The 24,162-nt window shown below is 57.8% G+C and overlaps 7 protein-coding genes across 7 annotated transcripts in view; 6 read left to right on the forward strand and 1 right to left on the reverse strand.

Annotated features, from left to right (window-relative positions):
* The window catches only part of LSCM1_00867 (uncharacterized protein), a gene marked incomplete at both ends in the record, with an annotated part of 2,562 nt that extends 1,973 nt beyond the window's left edge, over window positions 1-589 (forward strand). Inside the window, one exon of the mRNA XM_067318499.1 lies at window positions 1-589. This exon is cut by the window's left edge and continues 1,973 nt beyond it. Within this exon, the coding sequence (XP_067174604.1) occupies window positions 1-589 (589 nt within the window).
* An 899-nt stretch (window positions 590-1,488) lies between these two features.
* Window positions 1,489-3,306, forward strand: LSCM1_00868 (uncharacterized protein; the record flags this gene model as incomplete). Its single annotated transcript, XM_067318500.1, has 1 exon — window positions 1,489-3,306. One exon carries the CDS (start codon window positions 1,489-1,491, stop codon window positions 3,304-3,306), a length of 1,818 nt encoding a protein of 605 aa, XP_067174605.1.
* Window positions 3,307-4,206: 900 nt separating this feature from the next.
* LSCM1_00869 (uncharacterized protein) lies at window positions 4,207-7,650 on the forward strand (the record flags this gene model as incomplete). The annotated part of the gene is made up of 1 exon (XM_067318501.1): window positions 4,207-7,650. One exon carries the CDS (start codon window positions 4,207-4,209, stop codon window positions 7,648-7,650), a length of 3,444 nt encoding a protein of 1,147 aa, XP_067174606.1.
* Window positions 7,651-12,370: 4,720 nt separating this feature from the next.
* On the forward strand, window positions 12,371-14,266 carry LSCM1_00870 (uncharacterized protein; the record flags this gene model as incomplete). The annotated part of the gene is made up of 1 exon (XM_067318502.1): window positions 12,371-14,266. One exon carries the CDS (start codon window positions 12,371-12,373, stop codon window positions 14,264-14,266), a length of 1,896 nt encoding a protein of 631 aa, XP_067174607.1.
* Window positions 14,267-15,952: 1,686 nt separating this feature from the next.
* On the reverse strand, window positions 15,953-16,615 carry LSCM1_00872 (uncharacterized protein; the record flags this gene model as incomplete). Its single annotated transcript, XM_067318503.1, has 1 exon — window positions 15,953-16,615. The coding sequence occupies one exon, from the start codon at window positions 16,613-16,615 to the stop codon at window positions 15,953-15,955; it is 663 nt and encodes a 220-aa protein (XP_067174608.1).
* A 4,108-nt stretch (window positions 16,616-20,723) lies between these two features.
* LSCM1_00873 (uncharacterized protein) lies at window positions 20,724-22,841 on the forward strand (the record flags this gene model as incomplete). The annotated part of the gene is made up of 1 exon (XM_067318504.1): window positions 20,724-22,841. One exon carries the CDS (start codon window positions 20,724-20,726, stop codon window positions 22,839-22,841), a length of 2,118 nt encoding a protein of 705 aa, XP_067174609.1.
* Window positions 22,842-23,236: 395 nt separating this feature from the next.
* Window positions 23,237-23,896, forward strand: LSCM1_00874 (uncharacterized protein; the record flags this gene model as incomplete). The annotated part of the gene is made up of 1 exon (XM_067318505.1): window positions 23,237-23,896. One exon carries the CDS (start codon window positions 23,237-23,239, stop codon window positions 23,894-23,896), a length of 660 nt encoding a protein of 219 aa, XP_067174610.1.
* Between the last annotated feature and the right edge of the window lie 266 nt (window positions 23,897-24,162).

The raw sequence follows: 24,162 nt of genomic DNA on the forward strand, positions 1-24,162 counted from the left end.
CTGGAACCACGAGCACATCGCCACCATCGGCAAGATGCTGACGTCGCCCGTGGCGGAGGCGCACTCGCTGGTGCGCCATATGGCCGACTACGTCCTGATCTGGGCGGGGCAGAGCGGAGACCTGATGAAGTCGCCGCACATGGCGCGCATCGGCAACAGTGTGTACCACGACATCTGCCCCAAAGACCCGCTGTGCCGGCATTTCGGCTTTTACAACCACGACCACGCGCGTCCGACACCGATGATGCGCGCGTCGCTGCTGTACAACCTGCATGAGGCCGGACGGCAAGCGGGCGTCGAGGTGGACCGATCCCTCTTTCAGCTGGTGTACTCGTCCAAGTACGGCTTGGTGCGCATCTTCAAGGTCATGAACGTGAGCCGGGAGAGCAAGGAGTGGGTTTCTAACCCGGCGAACCGCGTGTGTCACCCGCCCGGGTCGTGGATCTGCCCCGGGCAGTACCCGCCGGCGCGGGAGATTCAGGAGATGCTGGCGCGCCGCGTCCCCTTTGATCACCTGAGCAGAACGAAGCGCAACGACACGTACCTGAAGGCGTACATGGAAGGCGTGAAGAGGGAGGCGGAGATGTGACCAGAAAGGCAATAGTGAGCAGAAGGAATGCAGCGCGTGTAGCGGTCATGTATAGGTGCTTTCGCCGACGGTGTCGAGGAAGAAGCTCGCTCGAAAGTAAACGAAGAAGCTTGTGAGCGGACGTGCGCAGAGGGTTTTGCGCCCCTTCGCCGGCAGGTGAGGGCCTTGGGAGCCACCAAACCGATCAGGGGCCCTGGCGAAGGTAAAACGGTAGTAATCGTGGGAGACGCGACGGCTGCACAAGAATCAACACGGAGGTAAAAACAGAAGTGTGACGCAGACTCGCTTGCGTATGTGCGTATGCGTTAGTCTGTGCGTGATTGCATGCGGAAGCCTTATCGGCAGCAGCTGGTGACCTACAATTTTTCTGCTGCGCGTGTCGGGGGCGCCGGGCGAGTGTAGTGCTTCGCCTGCAAGTGTACACATTCTCGCCCTTCCAACTACCGAATACCCCGTTGCGCATCTCAGACACCTCTTTTTTTTTCGTTACCGTACAGCGAGCCCCCCCTCCCGCCCTTTTCTCGTAACATTCCTTCTCGCTTACTCCCCTGGGCATAGACGCTCTCTGCCACACTTTCATGCAGGCTCGGAGGCACATAGATGAAGCATCAAGAGAGAGAAGCGAGTGTTCTCAAGGTAAGGACGGCGTCCCTGAGAGCAAGCAGCGCGGCATTGCTACGAGAACAGCGCCAAGCCGCCTGTGTGTCGTACCGCCTATCCTCACGCCTCCACTATCGTATCCACGAACCTTTCAGTCCCACAGCGTGCCTGTGAAGATCACTAGTTAAAGAGAAGAGGGAGGGGCGTCAATTCTGCTGCCATTAACGCCCAAGTACTTCTCTGCCCTTTACCCTTTTCGCGTTCTCTTCCCCGACTAGTCCGTGGAAGGAGCGAAGAACATGAGCATGCTTCGCACCAGTGCTGCCGCCACTTCCGCAGCCGCGGCGGGGCAGAGCGGTCGCGGATTGCGGAAGCGTCAGGTCGTTCTGCGTCTTGACGCCAATGCGAATTCATCAGCCCCTAGTTCCTCCAGCACGGGAGCCCTGGCGCTTTGCGTGCACGGAAGCTTTGAACGGTGGCGTAGTGTGGAAGGCAATTACGCATGCTATGAAGTACGGCAACTCGGCCGGAGAACTGGTACTATGCACAGTCGCCATCTCTACTGCAATGAGCGATGCTTGTCGACGGGTATCAAGGATGGGGCACAAAGCGCAGACACCAGAAGATTCGACGGCAACGCCACCGATGTGAGGCTCGCCGGGAAAGGGATGGTAACTGCGGAGGAGGAGCCCCGCCATTTCCAGGAGAGCGTTGGAGCCATCGCTGGCACCTGCTCTTCGTTTCGAGGTGAGCCCCACAGCGGAGGTGTTGCGGCAGGCGTGGTGCCGCCGACACCATCCCCGCCTGTGCTGAAGGGGGCGGTCGGGTCGACAACCACCGCAGACGTGGAAGGCAACGCAGTCAGCGCTGATGGGGATGGTGACCGCAACGCTGACGAGGGTGAGCCCGAGTGGCGAGAGCCGACATTGGCGGATCTCGACCGCTCTATTCCACAAGTAGACTGCGAGTTCATCGCCAGCCTCATCCGGAGTCGAAACCTTCGCCGTGACGAGTTCCTCACCAAGAAAGAGGCCGTTAAGCAGCACGTGGAGGAGCTCACGAAAAAGACGATGGCGACGGTGAACGAGGTGGTGAAGCTACCCTTTGTCGGCGGACTCGGTCTTGGCTGGCTTCATAAGCTGAGGGCCGGCGGTGAGGCAGAAGATGGTGAGAGTGGGCTGGTGGCCACGAGCACTGAGGCGCCAGTCGTCGCGTCTGCGGCTGTGCTGGAGCAGCTGAGTGCAGAAGAGAAAGACTTCCTGCATACGACTCGTCCAGAGTACGATGACGGCTTCGTTTTGCTCGACTGCCGCACCGTCAACGAGGTAACCTCGTGGGGCATTATCGAAGGCGCCAAGGTCCTGCCCGCCCACGAGCTCTTCGAAGCCTTTCACTTGAGGCCAGAGGAGTTTGTGCAGGACTACGGCTTCGCCAAGCCGAGACCGGATGACATCATCATCTGCTACTGTCAATACGGTCCACGCTCGCTGATGGCGGCGCAGATTCTGAGCTGGATGGGCTACCTGAAGGTTATGCACTTTAGGGACGGCTACTATGAATGGGGCAAGCAGTACAACCTCCTCCTACGGCGGTGGATGGAGCATGACAAAGAGAGCGGCAACGAGCTTCGCCGCCTCGCTACCTTTCGCGCCGGCCTTGAGCTGCAGCGCGAAATCGCCCCCGAGTTTAACGCGCTCCCTATGCAGGAGGCTCGCCAGTATCTGCAAGACACCACACGCAGCCCGGGCAAGTTGGTGGTGGGCGAGGGCCTGCGACTGGAGGCGTACAAAATGGTGACGAAGCTGACAGAGGGGTTAGCACCATCGTCGCTGCCTGGCGTTCTTGAGGACGGTGGCATTGCCTTCACTGGTAGCAGGAATACTGCGGAGAGCAAGTCCACCACCCGGACGCGCCGTCTCGGGGAACAGCAACTAACGCAATTTCTGGAGCAGACGACCGGTCTGGACCCAAAGCGGGAGCTCAGTCGGCCAGCCCTCTCTACCAACATTGCCGAGGCCCAAGCAACAGTACTGGACTCCTTGGCGTACGGGCGTGAGCTGGGTGCCTCGCCGGATGCCGAAACGTTGCCCATATCGCCGCCGGTGCGACGGAGCTAGACGGGGGTCCTGCGAAACACCCATGCGCAGTGCTGTCGCATAGGCGTCGCCGGACACCGAGGTTGAATGGGCAAGAAGGATTGTGTACGCAGTAGACCGCATACATCATATGTCTGCGAGACGATACTGCGTCCATGCACATAGTGTGTATCTCTGTGAGGGGAATGAAGGGGACGTATATATGTGTGTGGCTTCTTCCCCCCTTGCCCCTTGCACTCACGTTTGCCCTTTCTCGCAGGATTACCTATGCTGAGGTGGGGGGGTAATCGATTACAGGCGCCTTCGACCTTCGCAAGGAAAAGGAGCAGGGCAGAGTGGTGAGCAAAATGTCACTCCTGCTTTCCTGCTGGGGGGGGGGGGGCTGGCGTAAGCCGCACAAGCCACTGACCAGCGCACGGTAAATGCCGGCCCTCCAGGCGACGGCACCAAGAGCACGCCGTGGGCAAGTCCGTGGGCACACCCGCGCCTTTCAAGTGCCCAAGCGGCGTCTGTACACGTGTCAAGGAAACGTCAGTCAAGGGATTGCTCTATCACTGACAAGGTATCATGCGAAGGCCCTACCCTCTCCTCTACACCTCCCACGCTCCTCCCTCCCCCGCTCCGCGCATCGATGCCGCTCTCTCTCTCTTAATCTTCCTCCCTCTCTATCCCAACAGCAACTGCATCAGTCAGTGAAGCCGCAACTCCACCCTCGCATCTTTTTCTTTTGTGGTCAAATCCTCGTTGACGCTCCACCCCAGCCAAGTCTCCATCAACCAAGACATCGGGGATCTCCTGAGGCGACGTGTACCACTCGCTGGTCTCCAGCCTCTTCCTCCTCCTCCACAGCCAAGAGCGCTCCGTTCTGCAGAAGGAACTTGCCAACAGGGCCAGAACGAAGCGAAAAAGGGGGGCTTAACGATGGCGGACGGAAAGACGTCTGCGTCTGTGGTGGCGGTCGACCCCGAGCGTGCGGCAAAGGAGCGCGACGCGGCCGCACGTGCGATGCTGCAAGACGGCGGCGGCTCCCCAGTCGGAAAGACTCAGCTGTTGAAGAAAGGCCTCGCGCACACGGTTCCCTACACCCTTAAGGTCGTCGTAGCAGACTCCAAAGCAATGGAGAAGGCCACGGCAGATGTGGAGGAGGTGCTCCAGTCAGCCTTTCAGCTCCTCGACACCCTCCTCAACAATTTCAACGAGAACAGTGAGGTGTCTCGCATTAACCGAATGCCAGTTGGTGAGGAGCACCAGATGTCTGCGGCACTGAAGCGCGTGATGAGCTGCTGTCAGCGCGTCTACAACTCGTCGCGTGGCGCTTTCGACCCTGCCGTCGGCCCGCTGGTCCATGAGCTGCGTGTGGCCGCCCGTGAGGGCAAGACGGTGCCGGCAGAGCGCGTTAACGACCTCCTCAGCAAGTGTGCGCTCAACGCTAGCTTCTCTATTGACCTGAGCCGCGGCACGATCGCCCGCAAACACGCGGACGCTATGCTAGACCTTGGTGGTGTGAGCAAGGGCTACGGTGTGGACTACGTCGTCGAGCGACTCAACAGCCTCAGCTATGACGACGTCTTCTTCGAGTGGGGTGGGGACGCGCGGGCCAGTGGCAAAAACCTGGCGAACCACCACTGGGCCGTCGGCATCGCGCGCCCGCCTGCCTTGGCGGATATTCGCACAGTTGTGCCGGAGGACAAGCGGACCTTCATCCGGGTGGTGCACCTCAACAACGAGGCCATCGCCACCAGCGGTGATTACGAGAACCTCATTGAGGGCCCCGGCTCCAAGGTGTACTCGTCGACCTTCAGTGTGGCATCCAAGAGCCTCTTGGAGCCGACTGAGGCAGCCATGGCACAGGTCTCCGTGAAGTGCTACAGCTGCATGTACGCAGATGCCTTGTCCACCGCCGCACTCCTCAAGAACAACCCGACAGCCGTCCGCCGCATGCTGGATAACTGGCGATACGTACGAGATACCGTCACCGACTACACCACCTACACACGTGAGGGCGAGCGTGTGGCTAAGATGTTCGAAATCGCCACGGAGAATGCGGAAATGCGCGCGAAGCGCATCACGGGCTCCTTGCCGGCGCGTGTGATCATCGTTGGTGGCGGTCTAGCCGGTTGCTCGGCCGCAATCGAGGCAGCCAGCTGCGGCGCGCAGGTGATTCTTCTGGAAAAAGAGTCGAAGCTTGGCGGCAACAGCGCCAAAGCAACGTCCGGCATCAATGCCTGGGGCACCCGTGCGCAGGCGAAGCAGGGTGTCATGGATGGTAGCAAGTTCTTTGAGCGCGACACGCACCTCTCTGGCAAGGGCGGCTACTGCGACCCTTGCCTCGTCAAGACGCTCTCGGTCAAGAGCCCTGACGCGGTGAAGTGGCTGTCCGAACTAGGTGTTCCGCTGACGGTGCTGTCGCAGCTCGGCGGTGCAAGCCGCAAGCGCTGCCACCGCGCGCCGGATAAGTCAGACGGGACCCCCGTCCCGGTTGGCTTCACCATCATGAAAACTCTGGAGAATCACATCGTCAACAACCTCAGCCGACAGGTTACCGTTATGACGGGCATTAATGTGACGGCACTGGAGAGCACCAGCCGTTACCGCCCCGATGGCGTGCTCGTGAAGCATGTGACCGGTGTCCGCCTCATTCAAGCCAGCGGGCAGCCCATGGTGCTCAAGGCTGACGCTGTCATTCTCGCCACCGGCGGCTTCTCGAACGATCACACGACCAACTCGCTGTTGCAGCAGTACGCGCCGCAGCTATCGTCCTTTCCCACCACTAACGGTGTGTGGGCCACAGGCGATGGCGTAAAGATAGCGCGTGAGCTGGGCGTGGCGTTGGTAGACATGGACAAGGTGCAGCTGCACCCGACCGGTCTGCTGGATCCGAAGGATCCGTCAAATCGCACCAAGTACCTCGGCCCCGAGGCGCTGCGTGGCTCCGGTGGCGTGTTGCTGAACAAGAACGGCGAGCGCTTCGTGAACGAGCTGGACCTGCGCTCGGTCGTGTCGCAGGCAATCATCGCGCAGAACAACGTCTACCCCGGCTCCGGAGGCAGTAAATTCGCGTACTGCGTGCTGAACGAGGCGGCGGCGACGCTTTTCGGCAAAAACTTCCTCAGTTTCTATTGGAACCGCCTCGGTCTCTTCGAAAAAGCCGAGAACATCGCTGCCCTGGCAAAGCTGATTGGATGTCCCGAGGCGAATTTAGTGGCAACCCTGAAGCAGTACGAGGCGCTCTCCTCGAAGAAGCTGCATACCTGCCCGCTGACCGGCAAGAATGTCTTCCCGTGTGTCCTGGGTCCCCAGGGACCCTTCTATGTCGCCCTCGTCACGCCATCGATCCACTACACCATGGGTGGCTGCCTCATCTCGCCCTCGGCGGAGATGCAGACGATAGACAATAGCGGCGTCACCCCCGCTCGTCGCCCCATCCTTGGCCTCTTCGGCGCTGGCGAGGTAACTGGTGGCGTGCATGGTGGTAATCGTCTCGGCGGCAACTCGCTGCTGGAATGTGTCGTATTCGGCAAGATCGCCGGCGACCGTGCGGCCACGATTCTGCAAAAGAAGAGTGCGGGGCTGTCCATGACGGAGTGGTCGACGGTGGTGCTGCGCGAGGTGCGCGAGGGTGGCGTGTACGGCGCCGGCTCACGCGTTCTGCGCTTCAACATGCCAGGTGCACTGCAGAAGACCGGCCTTGCACTTGGCCAATTCATTGGCATCCGCGGTGATTGGGACGGCCAGCAGCTGATTGGTTACTACAGCCCCATTACGCTGCCGGACGATGTCGGCGTGATTGGCATCCTCGCCCGTGCCGACAAGGGCCGCCTGGCGGAGTGGATCTCTGCCCTGCAGCCTGGCGACGCCGTGGAGATGAAGGCGTGCGGTGGTCTTATCATCGACCGCCGCTTTGCCGCCCGCCACCTCTTCTTTCGCGGCCACAAGATCCGCAAGCTGGCCCTCATCGGCGGCGGCACAGGCGTCGCGCCAATGCTGCAGATTGTGCGGGCGGCAGTCAAAAAGCCCTTCGTGAACTCGATCGAAAGCATCCAGTTTATCTACGCCGCCGAGGATGTGTCGGAGCTGACGTACCGCACGCTGCTCGAGAGCTACGAGAAGGAGTACGGCTCGGAAAAGTTCAAGTGCCACTTCGTCCTCAACAACCCTCCTGCTCAGTGGACCGAAGGCGTCGGCTTCATCGATACTGCTCTGCTGCGCTCCGCCGTGCAGGCGCCGTCCAACGACCTCCTCGTGGCGATCTGCGGTCCGCCGATTATGCAGCGTGTAGTGAAGAGTGCCCTCAAGGGCCTCGGCTACAACATGAACCTCGTACGCACGGTCGACGAGGCAGAGCCCGTCTCGTCTAAGATTTAAATGCAGCCACTCAAGCAACGGTGTGTCACTTGGCGTAGCTGCACTCACTTAGCGTCGCGCCTCTCGGTGGAGCAGAGGCAACAGGGGAAAAAAAGAGAGTGAGAAGCGCATACACTGATGCACTCTCTCTCACACACATGCACACGTATACGTAATATATATATATATATATGTATATGTGTGTGTTATGAGCACTGATGACCTTGTTTCGCTTTTTTTGCTCTGCACGTAACTGACCCTCTCCGGCTCATAAGCTCTCACCTCTTTTTGGTGCGCGGGCGTTCTGTTCTGTGTGAACAGGTCTGGTGCTCTACGCTGCTGTGTGCCACACCACGCTATGCTACGTATGTACATTTACGTGTGAGATAGTGCGTGCGTGCGTGTCCCTCCTCTGTCGCTTTGCGGTGTGGTTTGTATTTCGCTCTCTTCTTCGTATGTCTCTGTCGTACTACCGCTCCTTTTTTTGGCGGGGAAGGTGGGTCGCCTGACGCTCACACATCTGCACACGAGCGGAGATGAAAGCAGAAGCCCCCCTCACACTCAGTGCAGCACACACTCACGTCCTCTTCTTTTTCCTCATCCCTTTTTTCTTGTCCCCCCCCCAGTTGCCTGCATTCGTCCCCGAGCGTGCAGAACTGGAAGGCGGAACGGAGAAGGCTTGGTAGCCTCCTCTGCCGCGGTGAGTACAGCTCGCATATCCCCTCAAAGGCTAAGAACGATGCGGATAACTCGCACGAGGTGCAAACAAGAGTTGGGCACTTCTGCATGGAAAGGCGTCACACCAAGACCTATGGGCGCAGAGGCGTACGCACGCTGGGGTGGTCCCGCAATCAAAAACGCCTCTAATGTTTTGCTTTCCCCTTCCCCACTTGTGATTGACGGCTAGCTGATGTGTACGTTTGATGTGATGAATGCCCTTCCGCTCCTCGCGCCCGGTTTTTCCTGTCTTGTTTTTTTTGAGAGGAGAAGGAGTCAGAGCGTCCCCAGCGCCCGAAGGATATGGCGCTCTCCTTTTTCTTTGCTTCATGTGTTTGAACGTACACACGTGTGGGTGTGTCCAGGGTTCGCATCAGGCACCTCGGACTTCGTGTCGCGTGCGTGTCTGAGCCAGTCTCCCCCCTCCCCCTCCCTGCGCTGCCAAGACGGCCCGTCTAAGGCTTTTTTCCGTTTTTTTAGCTGTTTTCTTTGCTCCCTTTCTCTCTTGCGTTCTTCTCCCGCTCTATTTGTCACTCTCTCTCTGCGTGTGTGGGTGTGATCTCTGCAACCTTTTTCTGGGCGACTTCCCCCCACCCCCACCCCTCCGCTCTTGGCCTCGGAGTCCGAGAAGTGTCCCTCCCCTCTCACCTCTCTCCCCCTTTTTTCCCCTTAGCTTCGAGTGCCTTCGGCGCTCCAAGACACAGTGGGAGTATACACACTCGCCCACCCTTTGATTTGTGCCTTTCCTCTCTCACTCCTCCGCGTACACACACACACGTGAGGGAGCGAAGGCAGCAAAGGACGGAGGACATGGAGAACATCGAATTCTTCGCAAGGGGTGAGTGGGAGGAGAGTGGCCGAGGAGACGAAAGAGCTGGAGGTGCTCTGCGCAGTGTTGGCAGGGAAGGAAGATGCAGTGAATACTCGCGCATGTTTCGAGCATTGCTTCCCCCCCCCCCATAGCCTCTTCTATTCAAGGCCCTGCGTGAAAGGCACGAAGAAACACGAAGGCAAGAGTCATCCTTCGCCTAGCCATAGCAAGTTGCGCATGTGTTTTACGATCACCTGAGGAGGGAAGCAGCCTGTTTGTGTGTGAGAACAGACATGCCCCCATGTCTGTCCTTCTCTCGCTGCCTATTGCCGTCGCCGCGGCGCTCACCCACACCCCTTCCCTCTCCCTCTTACTTCACTCCCCTTATAGTCTCTCTCAAACCTAGTACACGGGCACGCAAGTGATTATTGCGCACATGCGCAACATCACACGGGTGACTGTGTATGCAACTATATCAGCTGCCCACCTCACCCAAAAATTCTGAGGCCACGAAGAGCTTTTGTTCCTCTCTGCTTCGCTCCTCGTAGTCTTTTTGCCCCTTCTGGGGGCAGTTTCATCGACCCCGTGGCGAGTGGGCTGACCTTCTACTTTGTGGTATAATGTGTGTGGCTGCCGGTGCGTAGCGTAGGGGAGCGTTCCGTAGCGGTGGATACCGCCTCCTCATTCGTCACGGTGCTTTTCTTTCGCTTCGATGTGTGCGTCTTTGGTCTGTTCGTAGCGATCTTCATGTTGTGCCCATGTTGATCGGTCTTTGTTCACCCTCTCCCATTCAGAGGGCGCTGTATGGAAGCGACAAGAAAGGGGAGGAAGAGATGGAGGAGGCGGAGGAGCGCGCACGGAATGCGTACGCGGCTGTTCTCCGATGTGTATGTGGCCGCTCTCTGTCCCACCCCTTCTGTCCACTGATGTTTACGAAAATGGGTTCTTCTTTTCTGTTATCGTGATGGTCACCGTCGCTGGGCGGGGGCGATTGTGGCGGGGAGAGACAACGACGGAAAGGGATGGAAAGTGAAGGGCAGAAACTGGCCGTCCTTCTACTTCCCCCCATCCACCCACCCACCGTCCCGTCCCTCTTCGTTAAGCCGTTTCCCTGAAAAGAGCCCATACAACCTACAAGCCACACAGCCATTCAGTACTGGCACAGACACACACACACACTCCCTGCGCGCCACTCCCGGCATGCGCAGCACCACCTGAAAGAGGCCTTCAGTTTTTTTTCGCTCCATTCTTCCCTGTCATTGCTTGTCCTCTCTCTCTCCCTGTCGCAGCAACGCAAACCCTTTCCAGCCGCTCTATTCCAGGGCCCGTGCATCAGATCTAAATGGCCACAAAGCACGCCCGTCCTTCTTGGCGAGTGGTGACGGAGTGCGGCGCCGCCAAGATCGAAAGGATCGCGCGCGCACAAGCGCAAAGGCGTGTACACACACCCAGGCAGTTGCAACCTATGCGCCTGTGCGTCAATACGCAGTAAGGGTGCCCCCCCCGCCCCTGTCCCTTTACGTTGAGACGGCACTGTTTCTGCAAGTGCCGACCCTCCTCTGTGTGCGGCCTGTGCAGATGCGGCCTTCGCCTGTTTGTCGAAAGGGACTGCGCATATTCGAACCGGCCTTTCGCACTGAGGCCCCACCGGTGCCCTCACTCTCTTGTCGGAGATGCGCGGAGTGCGGCACGTGTCGCTCCATCTCTCTCTCAGTGTTTCACTTCTTTCATGCGACCTGCGCGGCCTCCCTCGCTACCTTCGCCGCTGTGTATCCTCTTCCCCGTGAAGGGCACGTGTGTGGATGGGTGTACGCGCACCTGTATGCGCAACGCGTGTACCACGACGAAGTGGGGAAAAAGGCGGCAGCACCCGAGAGACGAGCATCAGAGGTCAATCCTGTGTATGTGTGTATGGCACGGGAGGGGACTTTCTTGGCTTTGGCCGTCTCCGCGCTGCCTTTTCGATGCCGCCCCCGTCAGTGTTTTTATCTTGGTCACATGGTGGGAGGAGGAGGGGAGGGGGGGCGAAGAGCTTGAATAGATGGGCACCTGTAAAGTCGCACACACACACACACCAACAGGTGCGTATCGTCAGCTGCGCACCCTCACACCCCTTCCCCAGACTGGCACGGCATGTACTTATCTTGTTGCTCTTCTCGGCCATGCCACGGAGTTCTTCGCAAAAAGATGTAGAGCCAAGCTACTTGAGATAGATATTTATACTGCAAGCGCAACTCGTCACCTAATGCGGAATGCGCCTTTCTTCCGCGTACCCCCTCTTGCCTTTTTTCCCGCTGCGTCTGGGGGCTGCCCCATTGGCCTCAGGCCTTACGTATCTGTGCGCTGACTGTCAGTTTGTCACCCTCACTCCCTTCTCGCAAGGCACGAAATAGAAAGGCCTCTTGCCCTGTAGCTCTGTCAGCAGCGGGGTTATCGCTACACTGTTGGCTAATAAGAGAGTACCGTGGACGGTCGAGGCAGCTGCAGGCCACTCCTCTCCGCGCACATTTTTTGTGAAGGCGCATACATCATGTGACATCATCCCTGATTCCCATTCTCTCTCTCTCCTCGAATAGATTTCTGGTACGCTACGGGGTGGGAAAGAGCTAGCTAGACGAAAACGATGAAGACCGCGTCTTCGCCCTACACCCCCTGAACACTCCGGATGTCTCTTGATTGGCTGTTCAACGGCTCTCCTCTGCTTTCCGCGCGTGCATCATGTTCTGTTCACTTCATCTTCTCCGACTCGATACTGCTCACCTACTCGATCCCACCCGCCTTTATTTTGCCTTGGCAGTCATTTCACTCGCTTCTTCGCCTGCAGTGCTGCTCTGCGCCTCACAAAGCCAAGTTGCTGCTTGGCACACGCGTACACCGGAGCGCCTTGGGACTAGCCTGTCGTACGCGTGTAGCATCTTTCCGTTTGGTTAGTGTGTGGGGGAGAGGGGAGGGGAGGCTGCGGTGTCGCTCGTTGCTGCTTCTCTTTTTCGTGGGTGTCTTTCGCCAGCTCACATTGCGTCCGTTTGCGTCCTCAGCTCTCACTCTACGTGTGGGTGAACAGAGGGGAAAGAGGAGAGCTGGCAGCTGGGAGACAACACAGCCGGTAGGATCGGTTGCCTGCATCTGAGCTGCGTCGTTCGCATCCACCGCCGCTAATCGCCTCGTTCAACCCCGTTAGGTAGGGAAGGGATCAAAAGGCTGTTGGGAGGGAAAATGCACGTGTCGTCTGGCGATTCTCTTCGCCGCCGCAATAGCAGCGCCAATGCTCGCCCCGCCTCTGCAACAGTTGCCGTTGGTCGCGGTAACGGACGTCGAGGGGGCAGCCATGCTGTTGGTCGCAATCACCTCCTCTCGTCCTTCCCACCGCGTTGTGTTCTCGTCCTGGTGTGCCTTGGGCTTGCGCTGCTGATGTCGCTCGTGTGGGTTGCGCATCGCCGCAGCACTGGAAGCGGAGGAAACCGGAGGTGGTGGTGGTCGTCGTCATCCGACGCCAACACCTTTTCCATGCTCTCCCCCACCCCTCAACTCACCTCCACCCCCACAACCCATGGACGTGATGCACGTAAGATGCAGGCTGCATCCTCAGGTCTCTTCCCAGCCAATACATCAGTCCCTGCCCACATGTCTCACGCGGCCACTTCACTCAGTCGTGTCATCATCGTTGGAGGCGGACTTGCAGGGCAGTCCGCAGCGATCGAGGCCGCCCGCGCAGGCGCCAAGGAGGTTGTCCTCCTTGAGAAAGAAGCGCGGCTGGGCGGCAACAGTGCCAAGGCCACCTCTGGCATCAACGGCTGGGGTACGGCAGTGCAGAAAGCCGCCGGTGTGCACGACAGCGGTGAGCTCTTTGAAGGGGACACGTTTGCCTCTGGCAAGGGCGGTAACTGTCAGCCAGAGTTGGTGCGGACGCTGTCCAAGCACAGCGCAGAGGCCATCGAGTGGCTCTCCTCGTTTGGCATCCCGCTGACTGTTATCACGCAGCTGGGTGGCGCGAGCCGCAAGCGCTGCCACCGCGCCCCAGACAAGCCGGACGGAACTCCGCTGCCGATCGGCCTCACCATTGTGCGAGCGCTGGAGAACTACATTCGCACGAACTTGTCCGACACCGTGCGCATCCAAACCAATGCGCGCCTCATCTCTCTGATACACAGTAAGGTGGGTGACCGAGAGAAGGTGCAAGGCATCAAGTACGCCACGCAGGCTGGAAGTGGTGAGGAAGAGACTCACGAACTACACGCCCGCGCTGTCATTCTCGCCACCGGCGGCTTCTCGAACGATCACACGACCAACTCGCTGTTGCAGCAGTACGCGCCGCAGCTATCGTCCTTTCCCACCACTAACGGTGTGTGGGCCACAGGCGATGGCGTAAAGATAGCGCGTGAGCTGGGCGTGGCGTTGGTAGACATGGACAAGGTGCAGCTGCACCCGACCGGTCTGCTGGATCCGAAGGATCCGTCAAATCGCACCAAGTACCTCGGCCCCGAGGCGCTGCGTGGCTCCGGTGGCGTGTTGCTGAACAAGAACGGCGAGCGCTTCGTGAACGAGCTGGACCTGCGCTCGGTCGTGTCGCAGGCAATCATCGCGCAGAACAACGTCTACCCCGGCTCCGGAGGCAGTAAATTCGCGTACTGCGTGCTGAACGAGGCGGCTGCCGACGCGTTCGGTCGCAGCTCGTTGAACTTCTACTGGAAGAAGATGGGGCTCTTTTCTGAGGCCGCGGATGTCGCCGCCCTCGCGACTCTCATTGGATGTCCCGAAGACACACTGATGCACACGCTCGCCGAGTACGAGAAGACCTCCGCTGGCGAGCATCCGTGCCCCAAGACGGGGAAAAAAGTGTTCCCGAACGTGCTTGGTCCCCAGGGACCCTTCTATGTCGCCCTCGTCACGCCATCGATCCACTACACCATGGGTGGCTGCCTCATCTCATCTGCGGCAGAAATCCTGAATGAGCAGAGGCACCCAGTACTCGGTCTCTACGGCGCTGGCGAAGTGACTGGCGGTGTCCACGGTGGTAATCGTCTCGGCGGCAACTCGCTGCTGGAGTGCGTCGTCTTCGGACGCATTGCCGGTCGTGAAGCTGCACATCTCCCCGGCCCAGAAGGCTCTTAGCCACGCCTTTCGACTCTCGCCACAGCATCCATCGCTTCCAGGCATCCTTTTGGTACACACGAAAGCAAGCAGCGTAGCCCTTCTTTCCTCTGAGCGTTCGCGTTTCCGTTCGTTTTTTTTACCTCGTTTCAGCCTCTGGGTCTTTCCTCCCCCCTGCCTTTGTCCACCCCGAACTGTCACCGGCCCTCGCTTCCCTACGAGGGACCCCGCCGGGCAGGTCGACAGAATTCCACAAAAACCTTGTGGCCCCGTGCCCCATCAACAGAGAAACGCTACCGCGAAAAAGGGCGCGCGCCGCCGCCCGCCCAGTCGCCGCGCCCCGCTAAAACACCCACAGCGACCCGAAGGCCGACACGCAGGCGCGAGGCCCGCCCCTCCCCTCGAGACAAACCAGCCCCGTCAAGATCCCCCCGCTACCCTTTCAAACAAACCGCCCCCTGGTCGGGAATTAGCCCGGGGCCAAAACAATGGGCCTTTCCGCGCGGCGCATTGGCCGGAGGCGCTGGCCCCAAAGGCCCGCGACAGCACGCAAGCAACGCAGAGCAGACGGGCCGAGAAACAAAGCCGCCGCCTACGCAGACCGAAGCGCACCGGCAAAGCACAAATTCAGAAAACGAAGCGGGGACCCAAAAAACCCTCTTTTCTCGAGCGTTCCATTGAAACATCCGATGGGGTTTTACGGTTGGTAAGCCCAACGCGCAAGCCCCCGCCCCAATATTTGATCGCAATGTCTTCCAACCAGATCCTTTTGGGGGCTGTTTCCCTAAAAGCTATGCGGAAAAGAAGCGTGCGGGGCAAGGGGGCTTTTTAAGCCGCAGCTAATTTTGTACCAGGGGCCCTTGTGAAGGCGTACCTTCGAGGAAGAAAAAAAGTCACACGGGTATCGCCCGACTGCGTTGTGGGAAAGACGAGAAATGCACTAGGAAGGAAAAGAAAGCGATGTGAACTGCTAACGCTGCTGCTTGCCGCGTGAGTTTGAACAGCGTTCACATTTTGGAGCAAATCTCACCGCGACTGCTAAGCTCAAAGGTTTCATTTCTCCTGAAAGACCCCCGGCCAGGGCCAGACCTCGTTCCCCGTAGTCGCACTCGTTCATCGCGTAGGGTGCGTGCGTTCCGCGTTCTCTCTGCTGAGTGCGGCGTGCGCGTGCTGCGGAGAAGAACGGCCCCGCCACAGCTGTCTGTCACAACCCCCGCGGCCGCCCCTTCCTTTTGGACGCGCCGGTAGCCGCTGTCCTTGCTGCGGTAGAAACGCTGGCCGGGCGACCAAACAACGACAACAGGGGTGCCGGGGCCCCCCGCCGGCAAACCCAGAGGAAGGAGGGCTATTCCTCCCCCTCCCACGCGCCATGCCGAGAAAAGCATAAGCGGCGGGCCTCGCCCCCGCCAGCACAACGGGGATCACATGCTTCTCAGAAACGACAAGGCCAGGCCGTCTTTGTGCCGCGCCACTCCCGTCGTGCCGCCGTCGTCGCCGAGACTGCGTGATAGCTCATCTGCGGGGTTGACCTGGCCGGCGATGTAAAAGAACACCACCCGCACATACTCCGTAACGCGAAAGTCGGTCGTACACGCGAACACGGGGCTCAGGCAGTATCCTCTGCCGGTTACGCCGTCTCCACCGCTTCGGCTGCCCGTGGGGGCGCCACCGTGTACACGCCGACCGTCGCCTCGCGCGGTTTCGCCGTCACCGCATAGTGGCCCTCATATGCTCCCTCGGCGCCGACGCCGTTCCTGTGAACCGCGCCCCGAGTTGGAACACCCAACCTCCTCTGAGGCACCTCGGCAGGCCAGCGTGCGCGACTCCCTGCACGATCAGGAAGTGCTTCGATGTGTCGGACAGCGCGGACTCGTCCAGCAGGCGGGCCTTCCCGTTGCGCGTCGGTTTTCCATACGGGTGCACAGAGAAGCCCATGCGCACCAGGGCGTCCGCCACGTCGGCGGGTTTGCCGGCATCGAATCCGTACGCTCTGGCGCGCCCACACATCGCCTCCACGGAGAAGGACCGGTGTGCGCCGTCCGCGAAGTTCGCGAGCGCCGATGCCGTGAGCATGTAGCGCAGTTTGCGCCGCGCGGCGGCTGTGGCGGCTGCGTCGTGCGCCTCTATCAGCTTCTCGACACTCCACGCGTGGCCGCCCTCCAGCTCTGGCTCCTCCTGTCGAGGCGCCGTGGTGGATGGGGAGGCGGGTGATGGCCGCTGCTCCAGCTCCTTCCGCATGGCCGCCGTAAAGGTCTCGGCGGACATCCTCTCCTGCGTAGCGCGGGTGAGGAAGCGGCGCAGTCGGCCCGGCAGGGTGGAGGCATCGCCGATGGGGCAGGCGTAGTGGTGGGAGAAGAACGACGCCACCATGTACAGCCCACAGTCCTCACTGCCGCGAGCCTGTCTCGCGCAGTATCCGTTGTGGATAGCAAGGCGTGGCCACATCGCCTGCAGACCCCGACGCAAGTCGCGTTGTACAGGGTCCGACGGGGCGGAATCAAAGACCGTCAGCGCGTAGGTGCGCTTACCCTCGGCCCGTGTCAGCACCCCCGCAATCCAGTGGTGCCGGATAAAAAGGGGAAAGTAAAGGACCCCGTGCTTCCGCACCGAGTCCTGAATGCGCGCGATGTGCTGCTGAGTTAGGTTAGGCAACGTGTCGCACGGTAGTGCTTTCCCTGGTGGGAGGTAGCGCTGAAGAATCGCGTCCAGTTCCCTGTTGGACGTCTTCCCCGCGCGCAAGTCCCCACCCCACAGTTCCTCTGTGGAGGGCCGGCCCTTCTTCGGGACGCTGTCTTCGTCCCGGAAAGGCCTTCTCAGTTTCTTGTACTTGGGTCGGCCTTGTCCCATACCGCGCTGGCCGGCTCGTTGGGTCCCACCCCACCGCCATGCCACATGATCTGCGGTGGCGGCTGGCGCGCCCCTCGGCTGCGGTACCCCCCGCTCTTCCGTGCGGGCTGCTGTGGCGGTTTACGTGGCTACCTCTGCCGCTTCGAGTGCTTGACGTACGCCTCCATCTGCTTCTGGAGCTGGTCCATCCGTTGCTCCAGCGCTGTGTAGTCGGCTGCCGCCATCTGCTGTCCGTCCGGACCGTAAATGGGTGCGTAGCCGCCTCCAACGATGCTCAACGCTCTCTCCGCTCTGAACAACTTCGCCTCCTCGCATGCCGTGTCCCCGGTCGCGTTCATCGCTGGCGCCTGGAGCAGCTGGTAATTGAGCGCGTTCAGTTCCCTTGTTGGGAACAGCGGGTATTGCAACTGCATGACGGCTGCGCCATAGAGGTCGGCCCTATCGCTGTACAGGCTCTTCGCCAGAGTCCAGTTGTGGCAGATCATGAGCGCCGGCCCTGGGATATGCAGCAACAGGTGGATGAATGTCATGGCGTCACTGAGAGGGTCCTCCGAAAAGATGGTGTAGGCCGCCAGCGTCGTTTCTTGTGGGGTAAGCGATGGCGCGCGCGCACGGGCAATGAAGTCTTGTCGAAGCCGTTTCGCTGCCCCTTCCCGTCCCCCCTTCGAACCGCCCACCCCCAGCGTCTGCTCGGCCAGGCGGGCCTTGGCTTTCCACAAAAAGAGCCTTCACCCTGTCTCGAAGTATGGGGGTTCCGGGGGCGCCCTTCGCCATCCTCGCTTGGTGGCCCCGCGTAGACACCCTGGCGGATTACCCCTCGCCCGGGGTTTCAGCAGCGATGGCAACTTCTCCAAATAGCATTCCTAGCCATAGCGCCTGCGCCCCTCAGCCGCCATAAGGTGTCCGCGCGGTAAAGGCCACTCTTTCTGACACAAGCGCTTCAGTTAGGCACAGCCGGGAAAAGGATGGGAAAACAATTTTTTTTTCGATCATTTCCGCTTTGGGAAGTGATAGCGTGGGGAAAAGAGGGGTCTTTCCGCTTCATGAGGCGCATGCGGTTTGCTCTCAGAGCACTTATGTGCCCAGGAAAAATGGCGGAGATCGCAGGGGGAGACGATGTTGTCTTCCAGTGCGTTGGGGGTGCCCAAACCTTCGCGCATTGTCGTCTACGAGCGGAAAACCCATAACCCCAGCCCCCCTTAGCGAGACAAACCGTATCGTTTTTTGCTTGACCAACGGATATATCGCTTTTCATATGGTGCAGCCCGCTCTTGCCGCGCGCGGCTTGTCTCTGGGCGACGAACTTTCGTGGTGACGTTGTTGGTTTTGCGCCGCGGCTGGTTTCTATAAGATCTCTTTAAAAACGCCCTGGGTGTTGGGGGGCACCCGGGCCTTTGGCGCGGCGAAAAGTGCGCCCCGAATCCCGCCAGCATTCTTCTGGCAAAAGCAATCGTAGAAAATGTTGAAAGCGGAAAAGGTAACTCACCTTTCCGTTGGAAAATAAACCATATGGTTCACGACACGCTCGCTTTCTATTAATGAAGGCATGCGGAGACAGAATAAGAAACCAAGAGAAAGGCAACACCAAAATTTCAGCCGCCCGAAAGCTATTCAACGGCGATGAAAATCATTATTGTTGCAGTAAAAAAACACGCGCCTTGGGGGCTATTAGTCACAAAGGCGAACTTTGGCAAGGGGCCGTCATCCGCTGTGTTCGCGAAACATTTTGCGTTATTGCGTGTAAAAAACGAAAACGTCTTCGTTTTACGCGAGGCTCTGAGATTAGTCGGTAAAAGCCCTCGAACGCACCTTCTGAGCCCCAAACGCTGTATTATACACATGGTTTTTTTTTCAAGTTTTGGACGGCCGTGTTGTTAGGAGCCGCTGCTTGGTCGTTGCAAAAACATGAGGCCAAGCGATTGCTTTTTCAGAGGTTATTCTTGTGCGGGACTTCTTTAGCTCTCAAGCTGCTTTTTTTTTCAAACCGGTCGTGCCACAGACATCGCTGGTGTCGGGCAAAGCGTATGGATGCAAGCGCTGTTTTCTCGAAAAAACTGTGAGGCGCCTCTTTTTCAGTAAGCGTAAGGTTCGTTTGGTGCGTGGGTGTGGTGTGTTTCTCTAAAAAAAAGTGCTTGCCTTTTGCATGCTGTGGCGGTCCGGTTGGTGGGCGTTGGTGGTTTCTTGTGTTCTTTTTGCGGGTGTTGCCGCCTCTGGGGGTTGGGCTTGTGGTTTTCGGGTTGCGGCCGGGGTTTCGGGTCGTGCCGTGGGGGCACGCGAAAAACGGCCGCGAAGATGAGAGAGGAGGCGCACGCGTGAATTTAGTGAAAAACTCATCGGTGAAGAAGACCCTTTTGAAAAACTACGGTAAAGGAAAGTTGATGGAAGGATTAATGCCGGTAAGAGGGAAGAAACTAACGGTTTGTGGGACAGCTACGTGATAAGGGGCGTGCGGTGGCGTGATGTTGGTGCTTTGGAAACCGGGGGGGGCGCTGGTGTCGGGGCTTTCTGCTTTTTCGGGCTTCGGGGGGGCCGCTCCGTTTGGGGGTGGTGGTGATGCGCCCCGCGACGTCTTCTAGCCCACAGGGCCCGGGCCCAGAAGTGTCAAGAGAATTTTGTACCCTTTTTTCGCGTTGGGGAAGGGCGCGTGGCTGTTGGAAGCGCGCCCGTGGCGCTGTAAGGGCTCGGTCGGCGGTGGCTGATGGCCGATGGGCTTCGCGGGGGCTCGGGGGGGGGGGGAGGGCTGAAAATACGGAATGGTGACCGATCGTGTGTCCACAGGGGCGGAATGGCATTGTCGCGGAAGAGGATCGCCGGTGATGATTGTAAGCCGGTCGGACGGAAAGAAAGCATTCGTACTCTTAGTGGTTGGTGAATACTTCTGTCCGGCGTTTGGCGTCGAGGTCTATTCCGTTCGTGTCTAGTGCTTTTCGATAGCGAGAAAGTCCGGTAAAAATGTGCCTGCGCAGGGGAACGGTTGGCGGTGCGCGCCGTTTGGCGTTTTGAATGGCTCCGCGGGTGTTTTGGGGCACCAGATGAGGCCCCCCGGCTCACAGAGAGGCAGAGGGCGAGTAGCAGCATCCTGAAGCAAAGCCGTCTTTCGGTGTTAAATAGTTTAGCCTTCAGTTATGTAGATGGCCTTACTGTTAGGCGCAGGGGCGGCCTTTGAATACTGCTGAAATGCTGCCCGACGAGACACCTCGCTTACTCCATGGCAGCTGTATAAAGGCGTTGTTGGACGGTGCACAAGTCCAAGGGTGTGCGGCTAAACTCGGTTGCAGCTTAACGTCAGCAAAGTGAGAAGAGCCTTCCCTTCCCGAATCGCAACTTTGAGTGCTGAACACCGCTTTGTCGTATCCGAGCCTACCAGCTGTGTTATTTTGCAGGTTACGCCTCGAAGCCGAACATGGGGCGACGATGTCACCTCGCTCACAGAAGTGGCTTTTTTCATCTAAGTCATGTAATGGGAAACTGCGGCTCCAGCAGCATGAGCCACAGGTGCGTGCTGTGCTCCTATATTGACATGTATGCGCTTTTTGCTTGCTGCTTGCAAAGATAAAAAATGGCCGACTTCTTCTCCACTCCTTGCACCGCATTTTCTCTTGCTCTTAGATAGAAATTTGATATGTGAAAAATGGAGGTGAAACACTGCAGGCATAGTCCTTTGACGGGAAAGGAGTACAGCTCTCGCTACTTTACCCTTCTGAAAGGGCGTGAGAAGCTTCCCATTTTCGCGGCAAAATCGCGTATTCAAAAGCTGGTAAATCAGTATCAGACGCTGCTTCTTGTTGGAGAGACAGGTAGTGGAAAGACAACTCAGGTGCCTCAATACATTTTGGAGCTCAAGCCGGAGGGCGGAATTGCGTGCACGCAACCTCGGCGTGTCGCGGCGACTAGCGTGAGTGAGCGTGTTGCTGAAGAAATGGATGTGGAGCTCGGTGAGGAGGTGGGCTACTCTATTCGTTTCGATGACAAAAGTTCTAAGAAGACACGATTGAAGTACCTGACAGATGGTATGCTTCTGCGTGAGGCGATGGCGGACCCGCTGTTGAGCCGCTACAGTGTTGTGATTCTCGATGAAGCGCACGAGCGCACTGTATCGACAGATATCTTGATTGGCACCTTGAAAGAGCTTCTTCCCAAGCGACCGGATCTCCGCATTGTAGTGATGTCTGCGACTTTAGAAGAAAAGCGCTTTCAGGAGTATTTTCCGCAGGCACCGCTTGTCCATATTTCCGGCCGTATGCACGGAGTGGAAGTGTACCACTCAAAAGCGCCTGAAGCTAATTACGTGGAAGCGGCCATTCGCACAGCGACGCAGATTCATCTTTACGAAGGTGAAGGTGACATTCTTATTTTCTTGACTGGGGAAGATGAAATCGAAACGGTCGTTGAGCGCCTGGAAAACGGTATTCGAATGGCAGAGCACAGCAGTGCCGACTGTCACCACGGGCCTGTTACAGTCTTGCCCTTGTATTCTGCCCTGCCTCCATCACAACAGCGGAAGGTGTTCCAGACAGTTTCAGCGGGAACGCGCAAGATAGTAGTGGCGACAAACGTGGCCGAAACTTCTTTGACGATCGATGGCGTCGTTTTTGTGATTGACTGCGGTTTTTCGAAGCAAAAGGTGTTCAATCCAAAACTACGAGTCGAGTCGCTGCTCGTGACACCGATTAGCCAAGCAAGTGCTCGACAGCGCTGCGGTCGTGCTGGACGTACAAAACCAGGAAAGTGCTTCCGGCTCTATACGTGGAAGTCGTTTCAGTCTGCTCTGCAGCCCAACACATACCCTGAAATTCTTCGTTGCAACCTCGGTAGCATTGTTCTGCATATGAAAAAAATGGGCATCGATGATTTGGTAAACTTCGACTTTGTAGAGCCGCCTGCGCCCGAGACGCTGATGCGCGCGCTAGAGTTACTGAACTACCTTGGAGCACTGGATGACGACGGCAATCTGACGGAGGAGGGGAGCTTGATGTCAGAGTTTCCTGTAGACCCAGAAATGGCGTCAATGCTTTTTCATAGCCCTAAGTTTGGATCTTCTGAGGATGTTGCGCGAATTTGCGCTATGCTGTCGGTGCAAAATCCTTTCATCACTCCTTCGAATGACCAAAGAGGCCGTGCGATGCGGTGCCGCGAACAGTTCTACCATCCAACAGGGGATCATATCGCGTACCTAAATGCTTTCAACGCTTTCTACGAGGTTCACAATCAGAGCTCCTCATGGTGCACTGAGAACTACATCAATCCTCGTGTGATGAAGCAGGCAGTGAATATTTACCGCCAACTTCTCGGGATCTTGCGCCGTGTTGGCTTGCCAATCTGCAGCACGTATACAGCACAGCAGCGGCATGCACGGGGTGACGGCACTCCAGCGGAGTTGGAATTCGCGAACGAGGTGCGCCGCGCCATAGTCAAAGGTTACTTCACCAAAGTGGCGCTCTCTCTTCCGACCAAACATCAGTTCATGACACTTAAAGATGATGTAAAGTGTCTTCTTTTCCCGTCGACGTGTCTGAACCGTCGCCCCAAATTTGTGGTGTTTAACGAGCTAGTTCTTACTAGCAACACGTACATCCGAACTGTAACAGCTGTATCGGAGGACTGGCTGCTCGAGTCAAGCCCTTCATATTTCGCTCAGGATGAGTTTGAAGGCGTGACGAAGCAGGTTTTTGATGACGTTTACCGGAGGCGGAGCAAGGAGGAAGAGCGTCGTTCGAAGCGAGCAAGGACACTCAGTGATGATGACTAGCCCCCTTTTCTAAAAGAACGGAAACGTGGTTCATAAATCTGTTTCTCTCGCTAAGCCGTGTTCAAGTCCTTTGCGTAACTGCGTCTAAAGTGAAAAGTAGATTTATATGAAACGGCCTGGATCGAATTTGGAAATCTCAAGAGGGTCTTCTGCCAACGCTTCTCGTCGATCTCGCGTCGGCTCGAGAAGAGACTTTTCCTTTTGGAGGCGCTGCGCCGACACGTGGCTCGCTTCTTCTGCGGATGCGACCATGCAGGTTTGATGTCGAGGAGCTCGAACGAAACAGCAATTCTCCTTTGTGAAACCTCACCTCTTTCTCTCTTTCGAGGGTCTACTCTTCGCCTCTCAACTTGGCAGCTGTCTTTCAGTGCTTACTCCTTCGACACCTACGCAAAATGAGAGTCTTCAGTGCAGCTGTTTTAATTACCGTTTTGGCCGTCACATTAGTGTCGGCCAGCATGACCGAGTCTGATTTTAAGAAGATGAAGGTTAAGGATCTTCGTGCTTTTTTGGTGGAACGCGGGCTGGAGTGTGCTGGGTGCCAGGAAAAAAGTGATTTTGTCCGCATGGCGTACCTGCACCGCGACACGAACCCCGTGGGAACCGCGAAAAAGCGGGAGATCCCCAACAGAAAGTTCTGGGAGGCATGGAGTGACATCGCGAAAAAGGAATGCGAAAATGCTGTGACGCGACGTGGAAACGATGTGGCTGCCGAACCATTTTCCACTATTTGCGGCACCATCTATTCCGCAACCGATTCGTACCTGATGCAGCACGGAAGGCGTGTTGCCAACCAGCTCAAGAAGACGCCGCAGCACCTATTAAAGACCTCCTTCAAAGACGTTTACTTCGAGGCTGGATCTCAGCTCTTTCGGATGCTTGCAGATTACTGCCTCGCGTCCCCTTCGTCCCAGAAGACATGCCAGTCCTTAGGATTTGTTATGAGCGCGATGGATGGCTCTTCTGGTGCTGATTTCAAAATGTGGACTACCAATGTCGGAATTGAAAATACGAATCCCATGTATGAGATCATTGGCGAACATGGCGATTTGTGAAGGGCAGAGTGTGAGGTGTTTTTTTCTTTCGAAAGGTTTAGCTCCTCAAGTTCGTATTTTTTCCCGTTCGTGTGGTGTGCAATGTGCAGCACTCTTTAGTGTAGTTTCTCCTGACGTCTTGCTCAAGATGGGCTCTCGGGCATAGTCTTTTTTCCAATTGTGCAATCGTCACGGCTACACGGCCGCTACTGGGCAAGCAAGCAGCATCTCGATCTTGCCTCCTGTGGAGAGTTCCAAGAAGCTGTATAGGTAATTTCGAGAGACCT

This window comes from Leishmania martiniquensis, chromosome 35 (genome assembly GCF_017916325.1).
Source record: "Leishmania martiniquensis isolate LSCM1 chromosome 35, whole genome shotgun sequence".
Taxonomy (NCBI): domain Eukaryota; phylum Euglenozoa; class Kinetoplastea; order Trypanosomatida; family Trypanosomatidae; genus Leishmania; species Leishmania martiniquensis.